Genomic DNA, 23,570 nt, shown 5'->3' on the forward strand with positions numbered 1-23,570 from the left:
ACACTTTAAACTTTTCTTGGGGACAGAAAATGTAATCGTGTGCATTTAAAAAATAAAAAATTTCCTTGGAAAAACCATTATTGAATGATTACATCACTTGTCATAATATGGAAAGTTCTTGTTCGATTCTTATTGCCAGACCAGGAAATGCCTTCTCATCAGATAAGTGGAACTGCCAATTACGTATGACGTTTTCATATGGAGGGCAAATATAGTCTGTCTGTCTTTTACAGAGATATGAATTTATTATTTTTCTTGTTTCTCGACAACATCCCAACAATCCTCACTGCTAACAAAGAATTATCGCTGTCCATACGGCTGAGTTCTAGTCCTCCTAGGCATCAGGAGCTTTACGGAAATTTTTTTTTCCTATTGTTGAGTTAGTCAGCCACGGGAGAAGTTACATGGTTTTTCATCCCGGGAACTTTGGTGTTTTATCCCGAAAAAAAAAGAAGCAAACCTACCATAGATTACACACATTTGCAGACAAATACATCAACTTTTAGGGGCTTAGTTATTTCCACGCAAAATTCAAAATAACCAATCGACAAATAACCAAAATAAAAATAACCAATTCTACTAAGAAACTGCGGATTTCCATCTGCGCACACACACACACACACATACACACAATATACTGAAGTATCTTATCCTTGGTTGCCTAGAGGAAACTAAGACCATTATTAAGAGAATGGAACAATTCAATGATTCATTATGACAGATTTACTGATTGTCGAATGTAATCTGACTTTAAATGATATTGTTGTTTCTTTTTGAATTTTAAATAGGCTTGGGTTTTGGCAAAGCTCTTTAGTTCGGTCCTAATTAGAATTCTCACCCTCATTTCTATATAAATGTTCAAGGTATTCTACTACAAACTTCCTTGTTCTTTTCTTTTTCTTCTTCATGGGATAAATACTGCAGAATTCATTCTCGGTGTTTATCGAAATTAGTTTCTCTCTTGCGTTCTCTCGATTTTAATCACGATGCTGAAGTCTGTTGTATTGGCCTTCTGTTTCGTGGCAACTGCTACAGCGATAACCATGGAAGAAATTTGCAGTAAGTTTACCAATAATATCGATAATAGAGGTTACATAAATATCTACTTGCTGTTATGTATTAGTAGCAGTAACAATCCTTGTATTGCGAAATACTTGTTTTGTTCATATATCATAATGAAAGTTCCCAATTTAATTGTCAGTATATTCGTCCGGATTTGTTTGTTTTTTTAAGAAAAAAAAAGAAAACGGATTTTTAAGCATTTTATTTTATAGTATTTTATTTCCTTAAGTATGTTCATTACATTTATTATTATTATTATTGTTGTTATTATTAGCCATATAGTACAAGGCAGCGTGAGGTTTATGCTACACCAGCCAAAAAAAAATTCCGAGTTACCCTGAGAGAGAGAGAGAGAGAGAGAGAGAGAGAGAGAGAGAGAGAGAGAGAGAGAGAGAGAGAGAGAGAGAGAGAGTAGAAAGGAATCACCAAGAAAGAGAAGAATGATGATATCCAGCTCAGGACCCAGGTTGTGCCAAGCCCATACTCACCAGATGTGAGCCCATTGGATTTTGGACAATTTATATTGGACATTCCGTACAAAAAATTAGTCACTTGTATTTAGGGTGAACAGATTGAACGCGTGTATCTTCTACACTTGTTTGCTTAAAGAACTGAAATTAGAGAATAATATTAATATATTAATCCGTTTTCTCTATTTAGAGGGACATCGTAGGTGACACAACGAATATAATCACCTACCCCACACCGGAGGGTAACTTCACAGGTTGAAACCTTGTCAATGACAGGATTAATTTTTTTTTTTAGTTCTTTTTCACAACGTGGCTCAGTTAGCTGGTGTCAGGAGAGGGCTACACGATGCTTATCTCTTTGAAAATAGGTTTTTTTTTCCGTCCAGTAATCAGGCCTTAGTTCCTTTGGTGCGCGTAATACTCTCTCTCTCTCTCTCTCTCTCTCTCTCAATTTACAGGTATACCAGGTGTGACTAAAGAAGCAAGGGTTTCCACCATGAAAGATGGGATGCAGGTGTTAGCGAGTGGCAAAAAGGGTGATAACATTTGGTAGATCTAAAGGAATAACTGAATTTAAGAATAAATCCAGAAATAAAAATCCAGAAATCCAGTATTTCTATTAAAGAAATAACTGGATTTACTGTGTTTCGGAAAGAAGAGTAATAAGAGTTGTTAAGGAATGGTGTGAGTCGAAGTCAATTAGAAATCAGCATCAGAATTTTGGTCGAAAGGCTGTGATCGTGATCGGTGATGAATATTGTGCCTAGTAAACGAAAACGGTTCAAACCAGCTGAGGTCCTGCTACAAACAGTAGCAGGACCTCAGCCAGTTACCAGAGAGGAATAAGAGAACTACATAACATGAACATTTGGAGTATATGGGTAGATGTAATCATTTACGGGCGACCGTAAATGATTACACAATTTCACACACGAATATCACAATTTATTTTTATTATTATTATTATTATTATTTATTTATTTATTATTTTTTTTTTTTTTTTAACACTGACACCTACTTAGCATTTTGGACAATTTCGTACTCCCTACGATGTTGCATTTCCTTGATACAGACCCATGTTTGTTTGAACAGGATAATGTCCAAAGCTGTATTCCGGTGTGTTCGAGAATGGTCCTTGAACACGAAAGCACAAAATCTGGAATGGCGAGCGCCGATTTGAACCCGATTTAGCACCTATGGGTTGAACTGAAACGTCGGTTGACGGCCAGATCAACATTTCCCGATCGGTATCTCAAGTGGTCAGCTGCTCTACAGGACAAAGGGAGGAATACATCCGCTGCACTCCATCGTTCGTTGGTGGAAAAGCCTACTCAGCAGGGTCCAGTGTGTCATAGCCAGAGGGAATCGACGCTATTGAAATATAGCACTGATTTGATTGTAGTGTATAATGGAGGGTAATAATAAATAAATAAATAAATAATCTTTATTTGTCCTACCATACTAAATAAAGTGTTACAATGGTGAGTGACAAATTCCCTTCACGGCAGTAAATGGCAGGGGATTTACATATAAAACAATATAAACAAATAGAAAATATAGACTCATTAAATTTACACTGTATTTCTGTCCTGGAAGTTAAAGTGCAAGTTGCTCAGTATAACAACAATTTGTTCACATAAGTACACAATTAAGTGCACACACTTCAAAAACGGGCACAACTGTTAGGCGACAGTAGCCTCAGCGAACCACATCGCGATTTTTTTTCTGTACTTCGGATCTTCCATCAGCCTTTCGAGGTCAATTCCAATTTCAGATAAGATCCAACGCCCTGGCTGGTACGAACCTATCAACCATCTTCAGTCTGTTTTCTTTCATCCTCAGGGATTTTTGGTGACTCTTAATGACACTACTGGCCTCAGATGACTCAGTTCATAGTTTCAACCAGGGTTCTTTTAAACGCCCTTGTCTCCGAACCCTTCTGTAGATCTAAGTCTTCGGCGGAACTGTTCTGCAAATCTTGCGTGGAACTTTAATATCTTTAAAAACAATAATACCCGAGTATAAATTAATTAAAAATCAAGATAAAATTAATCGAGCATTTGCAGAGCTCCAGGGTTACACACTTTGAAAGCCACTGCTCTAGACAGTCCTTGATATTTCTTAATTTGTTTTAAAACGTGGTCAATACATCTCAAAAACCTTTACGCCGGACTTTTTTTCTGCGCTAATCATTTCTCTTTCCTGTAAAAAGAAAAGAAAAATAACATAACAAAGATAGTAAAGTCACCTCTCTCTATTTCATTAAAAATCCTACAGATCCATGTCTCAAAACCTGTAATATAAACGACTCAACCTGTACTGGTATTTTATTATTGTTATTTATTTTTTTTTATTTTCCTTTCAGAATATCAGAAACCACTTATGACAAAGGCCTACTGGGAATGTGTACCTCAACGTATTCCTGCTGATGTAAGGAATTTTTATTTAATTTGCATGTTTTTGTTTGAGGCGTTGTACTGTTAGAAAATGGACTTCACTGAGAAATGAGACTATATACTTGTACATTTAAGTTCATTTGAAAGTTTTTTGGTGTTTTTTTTTAAAATTTTTCTTAATCGTAGATAAGCCTAAGTTTATTCCATTAATTTGAGAACTCGGGATTCACTAAGGTAAAATTTATTAGAACCATGAAGTAAAGCGAGTAAGCATCTAGGTATGCCATCCTCGTAGCAGAAATATTCTGAATTCCTTGACAGATCTGGCCTTGAATATCTCCGTTCCCCTAGACCATTACGGACTCCATTTGGCCACAAGCTCGGATCAGCGACATCGAGGAACCTACATCTGCCAGAAATGATTATACAACTTGGCGTGTAAACAATCTGCCGAAAGACAATTTGGTTATGGAGGCTAGAACAAAAATTTAAACCTTTACTTTGGTATGGTAAAGATTTCCATTTTAAAATTTTATGGTTCTCAGCATAAACTACGCTGAGAGGCCACTTTATTAGGTACACTACTTAATTACGAATAGGTCTCCCTTTATCCCCGAGAACAGTGAGATTCGCCGTGGTGTGGATTCAACGAGATTTCGAAGGTATGCCACAGAGATATCTGTTAACTCATTTGCTTAGCACAACCTGATCATTTCGGATCTTTACCCCGAAGCGCTACTTCCACCTTATCTCAGAAGTGTTAATAGGATTGGGATGTAATGAATGGGAAGGCCACTTCATTAGGCTGAATTCACTTTTCTGTGTTTGGAACCAGTTCAATGTAATACTGGCTTTTTGACAGGGCACATTCTCCTGTCGTTTAGGTTAGGAAAGCTGTATGTTAAGTGTCAAAGCAACCAAGACTATGATTTTTTAATATTACGTATGTAGTTGCGTATATTCGGTCGGTTTCCTGTGTTTCTGGACAAAAAAACATGATTTTTCTGAGGAAAAGAACTGTATAGCTGAGATAAATAACTCATCTACGTTGTAAAAAATCCTATAAATATTCCATGCGTCTTTGAAGCGCATGTACTACAACAGACCTGTTCCAGCCAGTGTGGGATGACGATGATTGTAGCCATTGTTTTTCCAACAACGACTATTCTGTTCGAAGAAGCATTTAGATACGCTGCAGCCATAAAGAGATTACATCTGGCTTTAAGCCAGACGTCCAAATGTAGCTCTGCTAGTATCAAGGGGTCCAACGTGTGGTACCAACACAGGACTGAGCCTGAATCTCATTCATGACGGGAGAAATGTTTTTCACATCTTCGATGGTCGATTTCAGGAGAGTATTGCACGGTTTTTTTCTGCTGGAAACTGGGGATTTTTATCCATCAGATAGCAAACCGACGGGAGAATACATGCAAATACAAATTATGGACGCCTCGCAGCCTTAGTTCCTTTGAAAAACATACCTAAAGGCCCAATGGGCACCACGAAAGCACTCCTGATACCTTTACTTTGCCGCCGGTTATGATAATCTGACATCTGGCAAGATAGGACAATGTGAATCGGGGAACCGTTATTAGTCAGGCAACGTCTCTCTCTCTCTCTATTTTTTTTTTTTTTAAAGCTTTTCTTTTAATGTTGAACCTAAACAGGGGAAATTGTTTAACTCTACCATACTGTGACAACAAAAATAGGTTCAGGTTTCTAGAAGCCAGGAAAATCGTATCATCAGACTTTAATTTTTATAGGCTACTGCCGGGAAACATAAAAGAAGATTCTTTTAGGATTACTAACACCAGCTCATTAGTTGATAGTTGTAATAAGACAAATAGGTTGAAATTATACAGGATTCACGTGCGCTAATAAACACCGATATTTTTTTATTTCTGAAGCGTTTTTCACTTTCAAGTATTTTCTCACTTCCTGGTCTCCTCAGTGCTTCTTGACTGTCATCACTGGAAAATGTCCACGCCCAAATTGACGCCGAATGATCCTTGAGGAAGAGCGTAATAGTTTTTTGCAGAGATAGTTTTAATAATAACTGGGTGTTAAATTAACCGACATATAACTGACAGCCACAGTTGTGAGTGTCAGTTAAATATGAATCGATTTTTAAAAGAAAAACCTGTAAAACACGTATTGTCTGCAGCAGTTATAGACAAAAAAATTTGGCATTGAGTAACATATTCAAATAAACCAATTCTCGGGATAAATAAATACAGATTGCGATATATATTTCACGAATAAAATATTTTATTTTTATTAACCTTGAGTTCGCACTCGCCTAGGTTAGATATGACTGCTAATTGAAGAAAATAAAGCACGTGCCACCTTTAATTTTGGATTTTCGCCAAAATATTCGATTCGTGTGTTTAAATATAAGGGACTTGCCGTGAATTGCAGAAGCCCAAAGACGAATCGAATCAATAATCGTTTTCTTAAGCCATTGGTCTATATTCTTTCGAGTTTTAAATGATGCTCTAAATTTTGAATATCTTACTACAGTACTCTTACACATTTCTAGTAAAAATCGCCTTGATTGGTTGTTATAGGGTTTTAGGGGGAGGATCAGCAACTTGGTCAAATTGCGCCGTATATAATATGCCTATAAATTGTGCGTGTGTTTTGCAGTCTATTTGCTGTTTGCTGAACGAAAAACTAAGTTTCCGGGAGAAAAAAAAACATGCTACCCTCACCTGAACTCAGCTCAGCCACATTGTGAAAAAGGCCCATAGAAATTTCTCGCATCATTGACGTTATTCGAACTCAAGTCTTTTCCACCCGGTGTTGGGAGGACGCTGATTATAACGGTGTGCTACCCATGAGGGTGTAAATTGCCTTCAGATAAATATTCTAGTTATCTAGGCTTCAAATTCAATTACTTATTTTATTTATTTAAAGATTGTTCCGCATGTTCATCTGAGTGATATGTTTCGCTAGAAGTGTCAATATTTTTAATCTATCAAATGTCCGAAATTTCGAAGTAACATTTTGTTTTTTTTTTAAATTTCAGAACAGAAATTGTATATCACAGTACATAACGAGCATATCATGTCATTTCCTACACAAATCACTAGCTTTAAAATTCATATAAGTTGCTACACTGCCCGGCAAAATAAAAAAAATAAATAAATAATAAATAAAATGTTTTTCATATTTGATAGTGAAAAGTGTCGTCGAAGGCGAATATTTGATATAATAGGTATCTTGGCATGCAAATTCCCAGTATATAATAGAAATCGATCTACCACCTTAGAGAGTGGCACATTATGCAAATTATTCATGCTTATAAAAAAACGGGTTGCGACCACATCACTTCATTCCCGTTTTTTTGGCTTTCTTAGTGGGATACCCACATTTCCAGAACTGAGGATGGCAAGTCATCGTTGTTAAATGATTCTTTAAAAAGGCTGACCGTTGGACGACTTGAAGTCAGGCAATCGCAGGTGGAGATGGCGCGTTGGCTTAATGTGTCACGCAGTGTCGTCTTGGCACGGTAGAAGAAGTTTCAGAAGAAAAAAACTATTACAATAAGAGCTGGCTAAGGGTCCCCGAGGACTACGTCAACCGAACAGACTGCTATCTGGCTCTGACAGCAAGACCGAGCCCTACGATGTCCTGTGATCAACTGTCTCTTGAGTGTGCTGCGTTCACAGATAAAAACATTTATAACCGAACTCAGTTAAGAAGGATCAAATCAAATGAACTCTACGCAAGGAAGCAGTGGTTTGTATCACATTAATCCCAAACCACAGCAGAGCTCAACAAAACTAGTGTCATGAACGTGACTTGTAGCCCTCAAAAGTGGGGCACAGTTCTGTTCTCTGATGAGTTCCGTTTTAGCTTACAGATTCTAGACCAGTGCTACCCAAAGTGTGGTCCGCGAACTATTTGTTACCTTTCCGCGACGAATTGGAAATTGGTCGCGGAAATCGTCGGAGAATGTTACCATTCTCCGACGATTCGTTCGTTACCGGTCCGCGAGATTTGTATTTTGCAAAAGTACCGATTTATTTCCAATCCGCGATGGATTGGAAATAAAAGAAACAGGTTCATCGCCACAAATATTTGAAAAAAAGTACTGTTCTAGACGTTATTTAATCTGGAGACAACGAGGAATGCGGTACCATCCCTTCAAGATCAGAGAAAGAGACACTTACGGTGGAGGCAGTGCTCTCGTGTAGGACGAAATGATCAATGGCCGCACCCGTCTCCAGAGAACAGATTCTCGAACCCTATATGCGACTTTTCAGGGGTGCAGTTGACCCAGATTTTCTTTTCATGCACAACAACGCCACTCCTCATGGAGCTCAAATGGTGGAAGAATATCTTGAGACTGAAGAAGATACACGACTGCAGTGGACTTAAATCAGCAAACTTAAATCCGATCGAATATGAGTGGGTGCCCTTGAGCGTCGCATTGAACGCCGACCGCTGACTCGTAGGGCACTTGTTGGGCTAAGGGATGCACTGGTGGAAGAACGGGATTTGTTGCCACAGAATCTTATAGACACTCTTATATCGAGCATGGTTCACCGTGGTAAGCCTGTTTAGCCTTTGGAGGGGATCATACGCCGTACTAATGTTATGTGATCTTTTTTTCCAGCATCTTGTATCGACTTCTGTAATGTGAGGCCTCGTGGGTAGCACAGCTGATAAACCGCCGTTCTTGCCGGGTTGGAAAAGACCTGAGTTCGAGTCCGGTCGATGACGTGAGCAATTTTTATGGGTCTTCTTCATAAAGTGGCTGAGTTAGTCGGTCTCAGGCGAGGAGAGCGTGGTTTTACCTCCCGAAACTCAGGTTTTTCGTCCCGCATACAGAACAACGACCACAACACACGCAATTTACAGACAATATACACGGAGAAATATGGCCTTATTCGCTGATACTCCTAAAACCCTAAAACTCCTACTACAACAGTAACTGTTGCTGTTGTAGTAGGAGCAACTATTAAAACTACTAAATATTAAAACTACAACAGCAACTGTTGCTGTTGTAGTTTTAATATTTTTTGGAATTCTTATAGAACACCTGTAAATGTCCCTTATTCTTGTCCGAAGTGTCTTGCTGTCTCCTCATTTCATCGTTATTCTATAGTACACTGCCAAGCCAAATTTTTCTCGCTTCACCATAAGCTGCGCGAGTTACACCACATTTTCTATATGCTCTGTTAATTTTGTCGAGCAGTATATATATAATAAACGAGAGCATTCCTCCACATGACGTCCATGCTTTCGGGTAGCTGTCCTTTCTGCAGAATCCCATTATTATTATACAGCATCTACCATACTCCAGTTCTTTATTCCATGTATTAGAGAGGCTCCATGTTTCTGATATTCGAATTCTATCATTACAGTATATTATAATTTTTATTCCTGAATTGCTCGATGCTAAGGCTATACCCTGTTCACAGGTGTTGAATGAATGGCAGCAGTGCAAGGAATCAGTCGGAAAGGGTTCTGTAGAAGATATACCATTTGTGGGTCAATGTTGCGAGGGAGAACTCTATGTCAAGGTAAGCGATTGTCTCATTAACATAATCTCTTTGTTTCCTTTGAGAAATGGAAAGTAATTAATTTTACAGTTAATTGTTTTTTAAGGAATTGCTTTAACCAGATGATGATTGCTCTGAATCAAAACAGATATAGCTCGAAAATAACGATCCCGTGTTACCCTTTAATTAATAATCAAAACTTGAAGTTTTTCTAGTTTCCTAAATAACCATAGAATTTTACTGTAATACTTTCTGAAGTGATTTTTTTCTCGGAGTAATTAAACGCATCAACATCTCCAGTGAGGTGCTGCTGTACCAACTATTTTGAAGAGCGGCAGGTGCTAATTGTTAAGAAATTGTTGTGTATTTTTTTATATTTCAAGATTACTTGCTTCTTTTCTTCCACTAGTTCTATAAATATCTACAAGAGTTATTATTCAAAAATTTGTTATTGTTTTTGCATAGTAAAGAAGAAAACTCGAAACTGGATATTCATTCAAAGATGTCTGCTGCTCTGTGAGTTGCAACGTGTGTAAATTTAAAATTTTAAACGTTTCACAGTGTGCCAAATCTGAAAAAAATTGGAAAAGATCAGTAAATTGAGTAACTAACAGTGTCGGATGTATAATCTATATATACACCGTCTAGTCAAAACATTATGACCATTTTTGCTATTCCTCCCCGCCTGGTTGCATATGTATATCGTTGAGAACTGGCGAATGTGACACTGCAGGTTCGCGGTTCATACGAAGTGCTTGATCGACGTGAGCAAGGGACGTGATCTGACGGACTTCGAAAAAGGGATGAGTGTCAGGTACCGATTGAAGGGTGGCAATATTACGGAAACTTCGAATCTGTGGGCTGTTCGCCAACTGCTATGGTTAAAATGTGTCAGGAGTGGACGGATAGTGAACTGAGCATCAGTCTCCGAGCCAATGGCGACGGCCTACGCTTCATCGATGGCCTGTCTTGTGGGAGCCGATAGACGGAAAAGAGTGGCACTGCAGACCACGGACTTTAACCAGCAGACAAGCAGCTCTGTTTCCAAGACCACGATCCAAAGAACCCTCCTACGTATGGACTTTCGGAATAGACGCCCCGAGCAAGGTACCCGTGCTTGCAACCACCTATTGCCAACGACACGTAAAGTTTGCATCTGAACTGCGTCATTAAACCATTGACGACTGGAAAAGTTCTTTTCCAATGACTCACATTTCCTACCATGCCGTGTGGACCGTAAATGGAGAGTACAGCGACAAACTGCAAAAAAGAATCACTCCGATGGTATGAGGATGTTTTCTGAGAAGTTCTTTGAACCCTCATAACGCCTAGACCGCACTCTGAATGCTAAAAACTACCTATCCATTGTGGCTGATCAGATACACCCTTTCATGGTGACTAACTTCCAGTATGGCGCAGGTGTGTTCCAGCAGAATGCGCGCTGTCACTTTGCCGGTGTTGTTGGAGAGTGGTTCGCCAAACACGAAAGTGACTTCCAGGTTCTGCCTTGGCTGCCGAATTCTCCCGATATGAATCCTATAGAACATCTCTGGGATTACGTGGATCGACAGATCCAACGTTTGGATCCGCAGCCATTGACTATCGCAAATTTATGGAGGCAATCCTGACGACATTGTACAACATACTGGAACGTTTGGGGGCCTTATAGAGTCCATTCCTCGCTGGGTCGGGGCAGTATTGGCTGCAAGAGGAGGTCATACCCACTGTTAGGTAGGCAGTCATAATGTTTTGACTGACTGCACAGAGTAGAGTGTGTTTAGTGTCAAACGGCACCAGGGGTTTCCCCCATCTCCGCGTGCTATACATTGTGGGTGTGAAACAGAACACTGTCAATGCCAGAGGTTTAAAAGTATATGGATTTTGTATTTGTGTAGTGTCGTGTACCGTTGTTCATCTGGTCATTTAGCCGCTGGGCCCCTAATGGGACCCAACGTTGCCCCACTCCGCCCCGTGGAGGCAGACCAGGTACACTTCTTAGTTATTTACTCTGGCAGGTCCTGCCACCTAATTTCCTGAGATTTCAGTGGCAAGGACCTATAAAAAAAAAAAAAAAAAAACACGCTATAGATAGGGGTCAGCCAAAACAAAGGGAGTACTAGTTGGGCGATTTGATGTTGTTAAGTTTTTGGATGTAGGGCTCAAACAATTTGGAGTTGATTCAGACACTAGTTGTAAGTTAGAGAAGGGGAGGGAGACTGAAGACTGGGGGGAAAAGACAGAGATACGGGGTCCATAGGGAAGATGACCCCCAAGTCAGTGGAGCAGGCCCATGCCCCACCAGAGTGAAAAAGAGGGGTGGCGAGGGGGGGGAGGACACCAGGGATGAACTCCCCCTCCTGCCAGGGAGTGGAGGCAAAGGACCACGCAAGAGAGCGTGGCTAGGGAGGCCTAAAGGCAGCAGCTGAGCTGTACTGGTGTAGGTTCTGTCACTCCTGAGACGAAGGAAGAAAGGAGTGTTTTTTTTTCCTTTTCCTGAGAGGACTGTCATATCCAGGAAGTTTCTTACTTTGATCTTCAATGGGTGGTGTTTGGGTGCCTAACCCGTCTAGCAGTGAAGACAGACTGCGCAAACTCTGTAAAGGCGACATAGCGCTGATCGTCCATTATAATCAGGTGCTCACAATTCCGGGGATTTTCTTGCATTTTAGTGGCAAACCTTAGCCGGAACTCATCATATTCATGGCAATCATACATCACGTGATCCCACGTTTCTTCATCCCCGCAGTGACACAGCGGATCTTCTTCTATGCCTAGGGATGTTAGCTTCGCTTTAAAGGGTCCGTGGCCTGTAAATAGAAATGTAGTATGGAGGCCTGGTGAGTACCAGGGAGGAGGCTTTGGACTGATGAGGTTCACAGAGGGAATGAACTTTTTGGTTATCAATCCTTTGTTGGTGGTGTCCCATGTCTCTTGCCAGGTCCTGTACATAATTTCAGAGATTCTCTTCCTTTCCTGTTTGGGGTTGTTATCAAGGTTAAGAGTGATGCCTGCTGTTTCAGTGGGAATACTCTTCTTCAATCGTTGATATAATCCTCTTCTTATTACCTCTAGGTGTAGGGGTATACATCCAGCTAGCACCTGCAGAGCTGGGGTGCTTACTGTACGGCACGCCCTTGTTACGGCAAGGAGCATAGAATGCTGTATGGAGTCTAGTTTACGGCGATTTCGGTCGAGGGAGGCCCTAGTACACCATACTGAGGCTCCATAGCAAGCTATTGGCACAAATATGGCATTATAGATGAGGGCCAGAGCCCGGCGCTTAAGGCCCAGTCTGCACGGCTTATACGGATGATCATGGCCGAGTATTTTTTTATTTTCTGTGACATATATTTCAAGTGAGGATGGAAATTTAGCTTCATATCTAAGACGATTCCTAAATACTTGATTTCTGGGTATAATTTTATGGAGGTGTTGTCAATTTTGATAACCGGTGGTCTTCGTAGTTGAAGCGTTCCCTTGAGCAATATAGATTTGGTTTTCTCTCCCGAGATCTTTAGTCGGTGAATGGCTGTCCAATCCTGGAGTTTAGTTAGTGCACAATTTGCTCTCTCCTCTAAATCAGCTCTTGTGTCACCATGCACCACCAAAACCAAATCGTCAGCAAACGCAAGGGGTTGAGTCATCCCCAAGTCCATCCCAAGGAACTCGTCCAGGACGATGGACCAAAAGAAAGGCCCCAGGACCGAGCCCTGGGGACAGCCTCGGGAGACCTGGCTAGTGACAGACTCGTACCTGGTACTAACATGGACAGTGCGGTGTCCCAGGTACTCCTTGACACAGCTATAAAGGTTGAGCGGTGCTTTGGCTTGTCGGAGTCTTCTGAGAATACTTGGCCACCACAGCCGATCAAACGCTCCAGCAAAGTCAACTGTGATGGCTAGCACATACTTGCCTTGAGTGCTTGAAACAGTAGATATTAATTTAAGAAGAGCATCTTCAGTGCTGCAACCAGCTTTGAAACCGTACTGAAGTGGAGAAATGAGGTTTTCTTTAGAGTAGCATTTTGACAACCTGCTGAGGAGATGCCTTTCCAGAAGTTTGCCTAGGACTGGCAAGAGAGCAATTGGCCTGTAAGATTTTGGCTCTTCAGGTGGTTTGTCTGGGTTCTTCAAGATGAGTTTAAGGCATGCCTCCTTCCAGATAGCAGGAAAGTGGCCTTCCATTAGGCATCTGTTGAAAGTGGCGAGCATGGTGTTAGGGAAGTAGGTTTCAAATTTCTTGATAACATCCACCTCCAGGAGGTCATTGCCAGGAGTTTTATTTTCTTTAGTTTTGTCCAGTGCAGCTTTTAGATCGTCATTTGTAAATGGTTCTTCAGTATTTTCTGTTGTATAAGAATCGTTAGCGGTAACAATCTGTAGTTGCTCTTCAGTTAGCTGTGCATCATCTGTTGGAAAGAGGGCATTTAGCATGTTATGGACAGAGTCTTCCCACGTGAAGGTGGAAGAACCATCAGGTTTTACAGTTGTACTGAGGACTTCACCTCTAGGGAGTTTGTTCACAACGATACGATAGACAACTCCCCAGGGGTTGTCATTTCCTGTGATCGAGACCAGATTCTGCCATGAGGCTTTTTTGCAGCGTCTAATCATGGTAGTGTAACTGTTCCTTAAGAATCGGTAACTGTCTTTTGCGGCTTCGACCTCCAAGGGTGGGAGGTGAGCACGGGCTCTCTGAAAAGTTTTACGAGCTTGGTGGACTCTCTTCCTCATATCTTGTAGTTCAGCATTCCACCAAGGGACTGCGTTTTTTGAAGGGCCTTCTCTTGGGGATTGCCATAGCACAGGCCTCTTTGATGGTCTTGGAGAGGGAAACTGCACAGTCCTCAGAGGTGATGTGATTCAGTTGTGAAGAATCTTCATGAAGTCTTCTTACAAGTTCGGCTTGAAAGCGTGGCCAGTCAGCTTTCTTTGTGCAGAATCGCACTACATCCCTTGGTATTGGGGGAATACGATCCACGGAGCGGCCAAGAGAATAGGTGATTGCTCTGTGATCAGAAGTGGTCCATGCTTCATTAACCTTCCACTTGCTGAACTTTCCAGAAATAGTCGGCGTGGTCAGGGTGATGTCGATGGTACTTTCCCAGAGGGTGCTACTGTATGTGGGGAGATTTCCAGGCTGGTTGAGTACTTGTAGTCTGGAGGCAAGGATGAAGTTTTCAAGTTCCTCCCCATTTCGAGTGACCGTACGATCAGGTGTTTGACTATGCCACAGGGGAGAGCGACAATTTGCGTCCATGGCTATGAGTAGCTTACCCCCTGGGAGAAGGTCAAGTGCTGTTTGTATTATGGCGATCGCAATTGAGATGTCTTCACCAGGTCTGCTATAGAGTGAGAGCAGATGTAAGGATCCCATGGCAGTAAGAACTTGAGCACAGGCACTAAAGGATGTACAAAGTGGAGCTACTTTAGTTACAGAGATTTCAGTGTTACTGACTAGGATTGCGGCCCGTGGTGCATCTGTAGTACCTTGAATGATTTTGTATGAAGCTGGATAACCTGTGACCTTACCCTTGTAGGCATAAGGCTCCTGGAGCATAATTATGTCAATATTTTCTTCCTCTGTTTTTAATTTAATTTGTTCAACCACTGCTCTGGCATGCTGTGCATTTATCTGCAAGAAATTCAGCTTCTTCTGTGTTGGTGGTTGGGTGGACCGTCTATCCATAATTGGTTCTGTCTTGGTATATTCCCTTAAATTTTATATATACAGGGCAGTTTGCATCCCTGACGGAGTGCAGGTGGGGTATTTTAGACCGTTTGCAGTTTGCACAAGCTGCTGGTTCCTCCCTTTTAGGACAGTCTTTGAACTCATGTCCCTGCTGGGTACAGTGACCACACGTTGGGACCCGTTGGTTGCAGGTGTGCGATGTGTGCCCAAATTGCAGACACCTGAAACATTTGGGAACTGGAACGTACTCCTTGAATCGGTGGCTTCCCCATCCGATGTAGATTCTCTCATGTTGGCTAATAACCTTCCATGCTCTGGGGGAAAGTTCGACTACCCAGTTTACTGTAGCAGCTGACTTAGACTTCGTGATATGTTTTGGTATAATGTCAGCATCAACGTCGTCCTCTGCTGTATGCGCGCTAAGGTTTTTGTAGTATATTTCCTCCTTTAGCTCTTGAGGAGTAGTACTCTTGTCCAGACCGAAGAGGATAATGGAAGGTCCTTTTCGTTTTGACGTTTCTGCCTTCAATCCTATGTTGGAGATTTTTGCACAGGGACCTCTTCGTTGAGCGATGAAGTGCCATTCCTCAACGCCTCGGTAAAAGAACGGGGGCGTTGTAGCATTTTGTTTTCCCATTCTTGTGTGAGTAGGTCTAATTTGGCCGACATTTTCTCGTTATCTGTATGCAGATGGTAAACAATGCCCTCCATTTTCGACCATATTCTAATAATGCCTGTGCGAGTGACAGCAGTGATTCTGTTGGTCTTCTTGGCCATATATTTCTCAAGGATGTCGCGCAGTTTTAGGAATTGGTCAATTGGGGTCCCCTGTAGTGGTTCTTCCTTGTCATCAGTGTTATCTGTATCCGATCCGCTGGATGTATCCCTACCTGGGTCCCCAGGTATATCCCTTACAGGGGGGGGGGACTCTGTGCCAGATCTATGTCTTGTCCTTCTAGCTTTCCGCGTGCTTTTTTGCCTCTTTAGTTCTCTCATAGCTTCATCGTTCTCATGAAGGAGATTAGCATTTCTAGTGCGTCTGCCAGCGTCTGCGCGGTCTCTGTTCATATATTCAACGTCGGAATCTGACATGGTTTTAGTTCAGCGCAAAATTCCAGAAAAAAAAAAAAAAAAAAAAAAAAGGGCAATACAATTTTTCAGGATTTCACAACTATAGTCTTTTAGAGAATCGCAGAAGATTTTGTTTACTTTGCAAGATGGACATTCGCAATTAGTGAAATGCGGCAGTCAAGGTCACAACTGAAGGAATACTGTAGATGTGTTTACTCACTAAGTCCTGCGCCGGAGGGGAATGCTGCACATTCTTGTCACACAAGGGGGTATACATTCCATTGTCACACGAGCCTCCCAAGTCAAGTGCAGGGTATTTGCGTGGCAACCACAGTGTAATTGGTGCCTCTCTATAGCCCTGCTGTCAGCCGCATGGTGACCAGTACGGTCTGGCAACAAAGGATACAGATAGAAAACGCAAATAACCTGCAAAGTTCCCAGTAAATGAGCAAAAGTTTCTCACCCTGAGATCCACTGTAGTAATTCTTCTAATTAGTACACTTTTCATTAACTAACAGGCACTGTAAACACATATTCAGAGACGAAACCCAGGAGCGCGGAAAACGTGCGTCCACACTGGACGACTCGAATGACGTTAGTCCCTGACTGACTGGACAATATATATATATATATATATATATGTACGTGTGTGTGTGTGTGTGTTTATATTTTACATAATAAGCAGAAAATATATGCGCATGCGCACGCGCACGTTAAAATTTCGCACGTTTAACCGTCTTTTAAATTGTAAATTGGAAATGTCTAATTGATTCACGTTTATGTATGAGTACGATAAATGAAAAATAACTCGTAATTTGATGACTTCTTTAAATTTTCAGCAGAATCAATATTTTTTTAAAATAAAAGAGACAAATACAGCATTTTCTAAAAATTTAATATTTATTAAAAAATAAAAAAGTTAAGAATAAGTTGTAATCCAGTAAAGAAAAGATTAAACATTGGCATTGTCCAAACAGAATGTAAAAAAAAAAAAAAAGTAGAACTTTTTCCACATATTAAACACAAAACCTGTGAGGTGTTGTGTCAATTTTCTTTTATACACTTTGAAGCCATCACCGACAGGATAATCATGAATAAAGCAGTTCTTTTGAAACATTTTTGACCTCAATGGGTTTCTGTTTCTTCGGCCGTTCTCAACGTGAAAGAATATTTTAAAAAATTTATAAGAAAAAGTACTGATTTATCTTTATGTTATTTTGTTCAATTTACGGCTTTATTTTATGTTCTTATTTTTTTCCTTTTTTTTTTTTTTTGAACCTTCTCTGTCGTCTTCTGACATCACAAAAGTTTCGCCACTCGTTTGGAGCTGTCTGGATTCCAATCCCGTCGATGACAGATGGAATTTCTAAAGTACTCTTAAATCGAGGTGTAGTTAGCCGATCTCAGGCGGAGGAGTGAGGTTCCCCCGCGAGTCATTTCTGGTTTTTCAGCCCGCATTTCTGGTTTTTCAGACATGCAAATAATACGTGAACTCACTCACTTGTGCAGAGATAATAGATAATGGCGCAATGTGATCTAAGTCCAGAACAGTTGTAGACCAGATCAGACTAAAAGTTGATGAAGATCGCTGGTGGTGGTGGTGGTGGTGGTATGTTGTTTAATGGCACAAGGGCTGCTAAGGCCATATTGTGCCATATCGCTGGTATAGCTCCCGGAGTTGTCAGAGCAGTCAAGCTCCCTCCCCGCGACAAGGTAAAAATACTACGAGGAAGGTCTCCACACTACATTCTTGATAACTGGTCACGGCTCCTTCAAGGATAAATTAGCATCAATAGGAATCATTCAGGATCCACTGTCACTGTGGCCAGCCTGAAGATTGGAACCATATCGTTTATAATTCCTCCAGCTATGAGGATCGCCGATGCACCTTTTTTTACAGAACTACAAGATATCCTTCGAGGACACAAGTATATCTACATCAATGATGCACATCGCTGCAAAGCCTTCTCCAGTTTTTCGCGGAGTCTATTTGAATGGAGAAAATCCCTGCACGCTCCCCCAGCAAATCAAAATAACATTGATGCATAGGCTTCCTGAAAAGTTCCTTGATCTGCCTCACCTGAATGTACACTTACCGGACTATCCTCACCCCTGGACCTGACACCCACTGTATCGACTTACCTTTGAACTTCCCACCTACTGGGCTGACCACACTTCCGGATGTAGCACCTACTGAATTGATCCTATCTCTGGACTTGTTTTCTTACTCCAGGAATTGACAACCACAAACCTCTGCCCCAGTTTCCCAGGGTGAGACGTTGTTAACCCAGTCTCTGGACTAGGTAGGATCCGTCACTTAAATCCACAGCAACGCCAAAGGCGATCACACCCTGCATCACTGTTGTGACTTTTCTACCAAGCGAAAGGGGATGGGGTTATTCCCCATCCCATCTCTCTCTCTCTCTCTTTTTTAACTTGGTCTCCGTCCAGGAAGCCAGAGAATAATAGGGAGCCTGGCTTACTTCCTAGCGATGTGTACGCGCAACTTAGGCCCCCACCAGCTAAACACAACACTTTACATATACAACAAACAACATATTTTTGGTTTTTACAGTCGTTTTTTCGATACGTGGTTAACGTTTTATTGTATTGATTGACCAAATTGGTAAACAGTGCCGGGTCTACTTCGAGATAAGTGGAGGTATCTGAAACAACTGATTCTAACTTATTAATATAATCAGGTTTATAATATTACCACTGTATCTCCTTTATCTGCCCACTGTATTTCTTCACAAGAATACTTATGGCGCAGATGTAGGAAACTACTGGTGGCGCCTGACCCCCTAAACACTATGTGGTCTAAGTCGCTGATGCACCGTAAAAAAATTGAACAACAACAATTACCCTTTCCCGTACACATTTTCTGCTATAGCTGTTAATATAATTTGCTAGAGATATTAACCTCAGTATATTTTCTTAAAGAAAAAGCAGCTGAATTAATGTCTCTGTTTTAATTGTAAATCTTTTTTGTTGTTTCATGTACTTACCTAAAGATGAAGGAGTGTGTCGATAAGAGCCAGGTAAGTCAATAAAATTCAATGTGCTTTTAAGAGAAAACTCATTTTCTTAATATTAATTTAAGAGCAATATTGATTTTGTTTTCGATAAATGCATTTTCCTATTGAAAACATATTTTAAAAAAATCCCATATTAAAGCATGTATAAAATCAGTGATGATTTTTTGGGATCTATTGTTGTATGTCTTTCTTGCTGTAAATCTTTGGAACCTTCAAATAGCCTGAAATCGGTTAATAAACTATTTTCTTTACTGTCTTCTTGTAGTTCAAGACTTTCCTTAGCGTTGTCAACTTCGATCCAAGGTTTTCTCCAAGGTTCAGTAAACGTTGAACTTGGAATTTCGTTCCGTGCCAATGCCACATTGTAAATACATCTTTGATGTTGATTGATGACTTTTAACAATTCCATAAGATTTTGTTTTCGTTTCTCCTATTTCAAAATTTAACTCAAAACTTCACTTTCTCCTATGTCGTCTCTTTAGACATCTTAGAACCCCTTGATCTATTGGCTAGATCGAGGATGTTACATTCAGTCGTAAAACATGGCCTTTATATCTTCTTCACTGAGTTTCTCAAAGGACATAAAGGATGTCCTAACATGTTAAGGAAAGTTATTCAGAAAGAGATCAGATATGTTTATTTACTTCGAGTACTTCTTTACAGAAGACACAAATTCATGAGAAAACCATTGTTTGAATATTACAGAGTCCATACTGATTTTTATGAGTGGTATTAAACTGGTAAAGATGCACAATTTACATATATTTTTTAAAAAATTTGAGCCATCATTTTTGAAGGTAATATCTTATAATTTATACCACTTGCGTCCACACTGTACAGTTGTTCTGCAATCAGTTTTTCTGTATCGATAAATTTAATCTGATAAATTTTCAGATTAAATCTTCTGAAAATTTTTGAGTAGATCAGCGAATAATCATTCCCCTCTCTAATACTCAATGTATGAATACCATGGCATTTTTCTAACGTCGAAACCATCCGTTACTTGCTAAAAAACTTTTTGTACTGTCATTTTCATTGAAGCTGCTTTTTTGAGACAGCTGATATTGTGATTCCGTGTTGCTTTTCTTGCATAAAAAACAGCCGCTACGCATTGTCTATAAACTCTAATTTTTCTTCAAAGTGGAGTGAGAACTTAAAGATACTTGTGAAACCAACTAAGTAAAAAATTCTTCTAGAATCTTTATGATTTCACCATTTCGCCAACAGCAAATTCGACAGCAATTTTTTTAGACTTATCTTTATCAAGTCTTTCCAGAGCGTTCAACTAAGTTTCCATTCCAACAACAACCCTCTTTCTTTCTCACCCTCGTATTTCATTGATTTATAATAGTTAATAAAATTAGGTGCTGTAATAATAATAACAAATGATTTTACTGGTGCAGACACAGTTTGGAACAAACACACAATTGATCTCTCGAGACGGGCTTGGTGAACTAGAATCAGAGTATGTTTCAAAGAGGAAAAGGACAGCGTCGGTTAGGCGAGCTTTTGCATTTTGCTCTGGCTACCAAACGGAAGTGTAAGTTATTTCCAGACGCATTCTGCTATATTTGTGGATCCGAAGAGGGTGAAACATAACATCGTTGGCGGCACCTATTTTGGAATGCCTATAGGTGATCAAGAAGAGCTGTAGGCACCTCATTTTGCCGTGGTAGTTGTAAGTCTTGGTCTAGCCAAGTACATTGTAGTGCAGAGGCTCTCGCAGACAGCTCTTTTTAAAGAGTGGAATCTACTGGATTTTCCAGCTATAAGACTCCACATACAGAAAAAAGATATGTCATATATGCAATACGAAGAATGCGTTACAGAAAATCATGTACTGAAATAATATTATTAATTTTTCTTTCATTTCTGGGCAAACCATTGACGCTAAACAAAAACTATGGTCATATTCAGAATTAACATACCCAAATTCATAAAGTAACATAACAGTTTATTGTGGTACTGGCTTTGCACTTACGTTTAGGATTTGGCCTATGTTAAAGCGAAAATAGTGTTATGTTAAATCTAAGAAAAAAAAATTAAAATATAAATTAAAATCAAAATTAACAGGTTCGAAATGATTGAAAATTATAAAGGTTACAGAATTGTAATACACAAATCATTGGATCAAACTTTGATCCAAATGTTGTACTTATCTGTGATTTCTTTCTGCAGAAAAAGCTCGAGGTAATAGCCATTTATTATTAAGAGATTGAAATTATTTTTAATTTTAACTTTTGGCGAATAACTTATGGCTAATGGTATCTATATTACTCCTTTTTATACGACTGTATTTTGAACCTACAGCATTTTTACAGTTCCCGATTGAAATATCATTCCTTTTTAATTAGTATATACTGCCTTTGGAGAAGGAAGATGGTGTGGTCGAGTGCGTGTTAAGAGGAGGAAGCGAACTACGTAAAACCAGAGTGGATGGATGAAGTGTACTTTTCAATTCTGAAAGAAGGTATGTGCGTGATGATACTTGATTAAAAAATAGAGATTGATCCTGCTTAATATTTGTAATTTTAACATATGTGGATAATTTTTATAGCTGGATGTGACCACCCATCCACTCAATGATGGGTGGTTACATCCAGTCACATCCTTCATTTGCGGTGCCTAGTTCCCCGCCGATAAGTTCCCCAAAACGGGTTTGAAACCCAGGTTTGTGGAATGAAGTATATTTTAAATACACTGATCTAAACCATTAAAGAATCATTGCTCAATCTGTTGGACAATTTATCATATTCATATCTATTGTGGCCATGATGATAGCACACACATCACGAACTGACCAGCTGATAAATACATAATATAATTTTTATTGTGGTACAAGAAAATGCATAGCACGGCTAAGGAAAGTCAGGGAGTTTACGATTTAAGCGATGCAGTCAAAAATAACAAATAACAGTTACACGTAATGGTCAAAACATTAGAAATTTAGTACTTTACAGTACGATTCTACTGAGAGTGTCTATAGCTTCATGCATGAATATTCTTCCATTAGAATTTTTGTCAGCTGCTGTACTGTGGTGGGTAGAGAACTGCTACGCCGAAATTCCATTTTCCAATATATCTCAGACATTCTCAATTGGATTCAGATCTAGAAAATTAAGCGTCCATGTTAGATGCTGGAAATCTTGGGAATGTTCCTCGAACCATTCAGAAAAAAATTTTTACAAGGCAGATAGGTGCGTTGTCGTCTGGAAAGAATCCGTCGCAATCAGGGTAAAAATGAAGCATTGCAGGGTGAAGTTGGTTCAATATAACAGAAAGATATTCATTGGAGGTAACACGACCCGCCAACCCGATATGGGCGGACCCAGTCCGTACCTTATGCCCCATTATACCACCTCTAGCCGCTTGAGTGGTGGACACTTTAGTGTTGGGTCTAGATGCTTGGGCTTCATGGGGTTTGCGCCATACTTTCACCCTACCATTTGTGCAAAACAAATGGTAAATCGAGACTCATCAGACCACATGATCTTTTTTCCACTGTTGCAATGTTCAGTCAAACTGTACTTCTATTCTGATGCACATTTAGCTCAAAATTCTCAGGTGACATCGAGATCGAAAGAGTGGTTAATAACCAGTAGAAAGCAGCACTCCTTCAAAAAAATTTGGTTAGACTTCAGGGATGGTCATTGACAACTGCATTTTAATACTGCGAAATACAGGTTTACACTTGAGAAAATCAAAATCATTTATACATTTTTAGGGCTTGAATTAAAGACAGTCGAGGTGGAAAGAGATGTGGGGATTACGGGGAAACAAATCGAACATGATGTTTCATTGAACAGTATGCCCGTAAATTAGCCAAAACTGTATTGCTGACTGACAGTGGTCTCCAAATGGTTCCCCGATCACGATACTGCTCTAGTCTTCTCTTATTTCAAAAATAACCCGCATTTTACTAAAATTTGAGAGAATAATGGTTTTGTCTACTTTTAAATCAGGATCAAGTGGTGTATTCATAATTATTTAATTTCTGTTTTTGTATTTTTCAGATAATTCTACCATCTGGTGCAGACAATCTGCTTTCTTTGAAGAAAAGATGCAGGAAAGCTATAAAACTGCAAATTATAAAATTAAAACAATTAAAATTGCACACTTGTGTGTTGTTTTTACATCGTCGATCTATCTTCTCTACAGATCACTAAGAGACGTAACCACAACTTCTGAGAACGTCGACGATATTTTTAAAAGCTCCTATATGCTCTTTAAAAACCATCCATGATGAATGTACTGCCTATCCGCTTAGAAAAATATTAAGACGTATGTAAAAAGTGTGCCTTTTAACACAGTCATTTATTCAAAAAGAACATA

General features: G+C 39.9%; 1 protein-coding gene across 1 annotated transcript; it reads left to right on the forward strand.

Annotated features, from left to right (window-relative positions):
* The first annotated feature begins 916 nt into the window (after positions 1-916).
* Positions 917-23,352, forward strand: LOC150076237 (uncharacterized). The gene is made up of 6 exons (XM_090388115.1): positions 917-1,059; positions 3,898-3,962; positions 9,358-9,459; positions 19,215-19,241; positions 21,593-21,708; positions 23,252-23,352. Exons 1-5 carry the CDS (start codon positions 987-989, stop codon positions 21,680-21,682), a joined length of 357 nt encoding a protein of 118 aa, XP_090244241.1. The 5' UTR covers positions 917-986; the 3' UTR covers positions 21,683-21,708; positions 23,252-23,352.
* The last annotated feature ends 218 nt before the right edge of the window (positions 23,353-23,570 follow it).

This window comes from Mastigoproctus giganteus, chromosome 13 (assembly GCF_048544385.1).
Source record: "Mastigoproctus giganteus isolate SK-2022 chromosome 13, ASM4854438v1, whole genome shotgun sequence".
NCBI lineage: Eukaryota > Metazoa > Arthropoda > Arachnida > Uropygi > Thelyphonidae > Mastigoproctus > Mastigoproctus giganteus.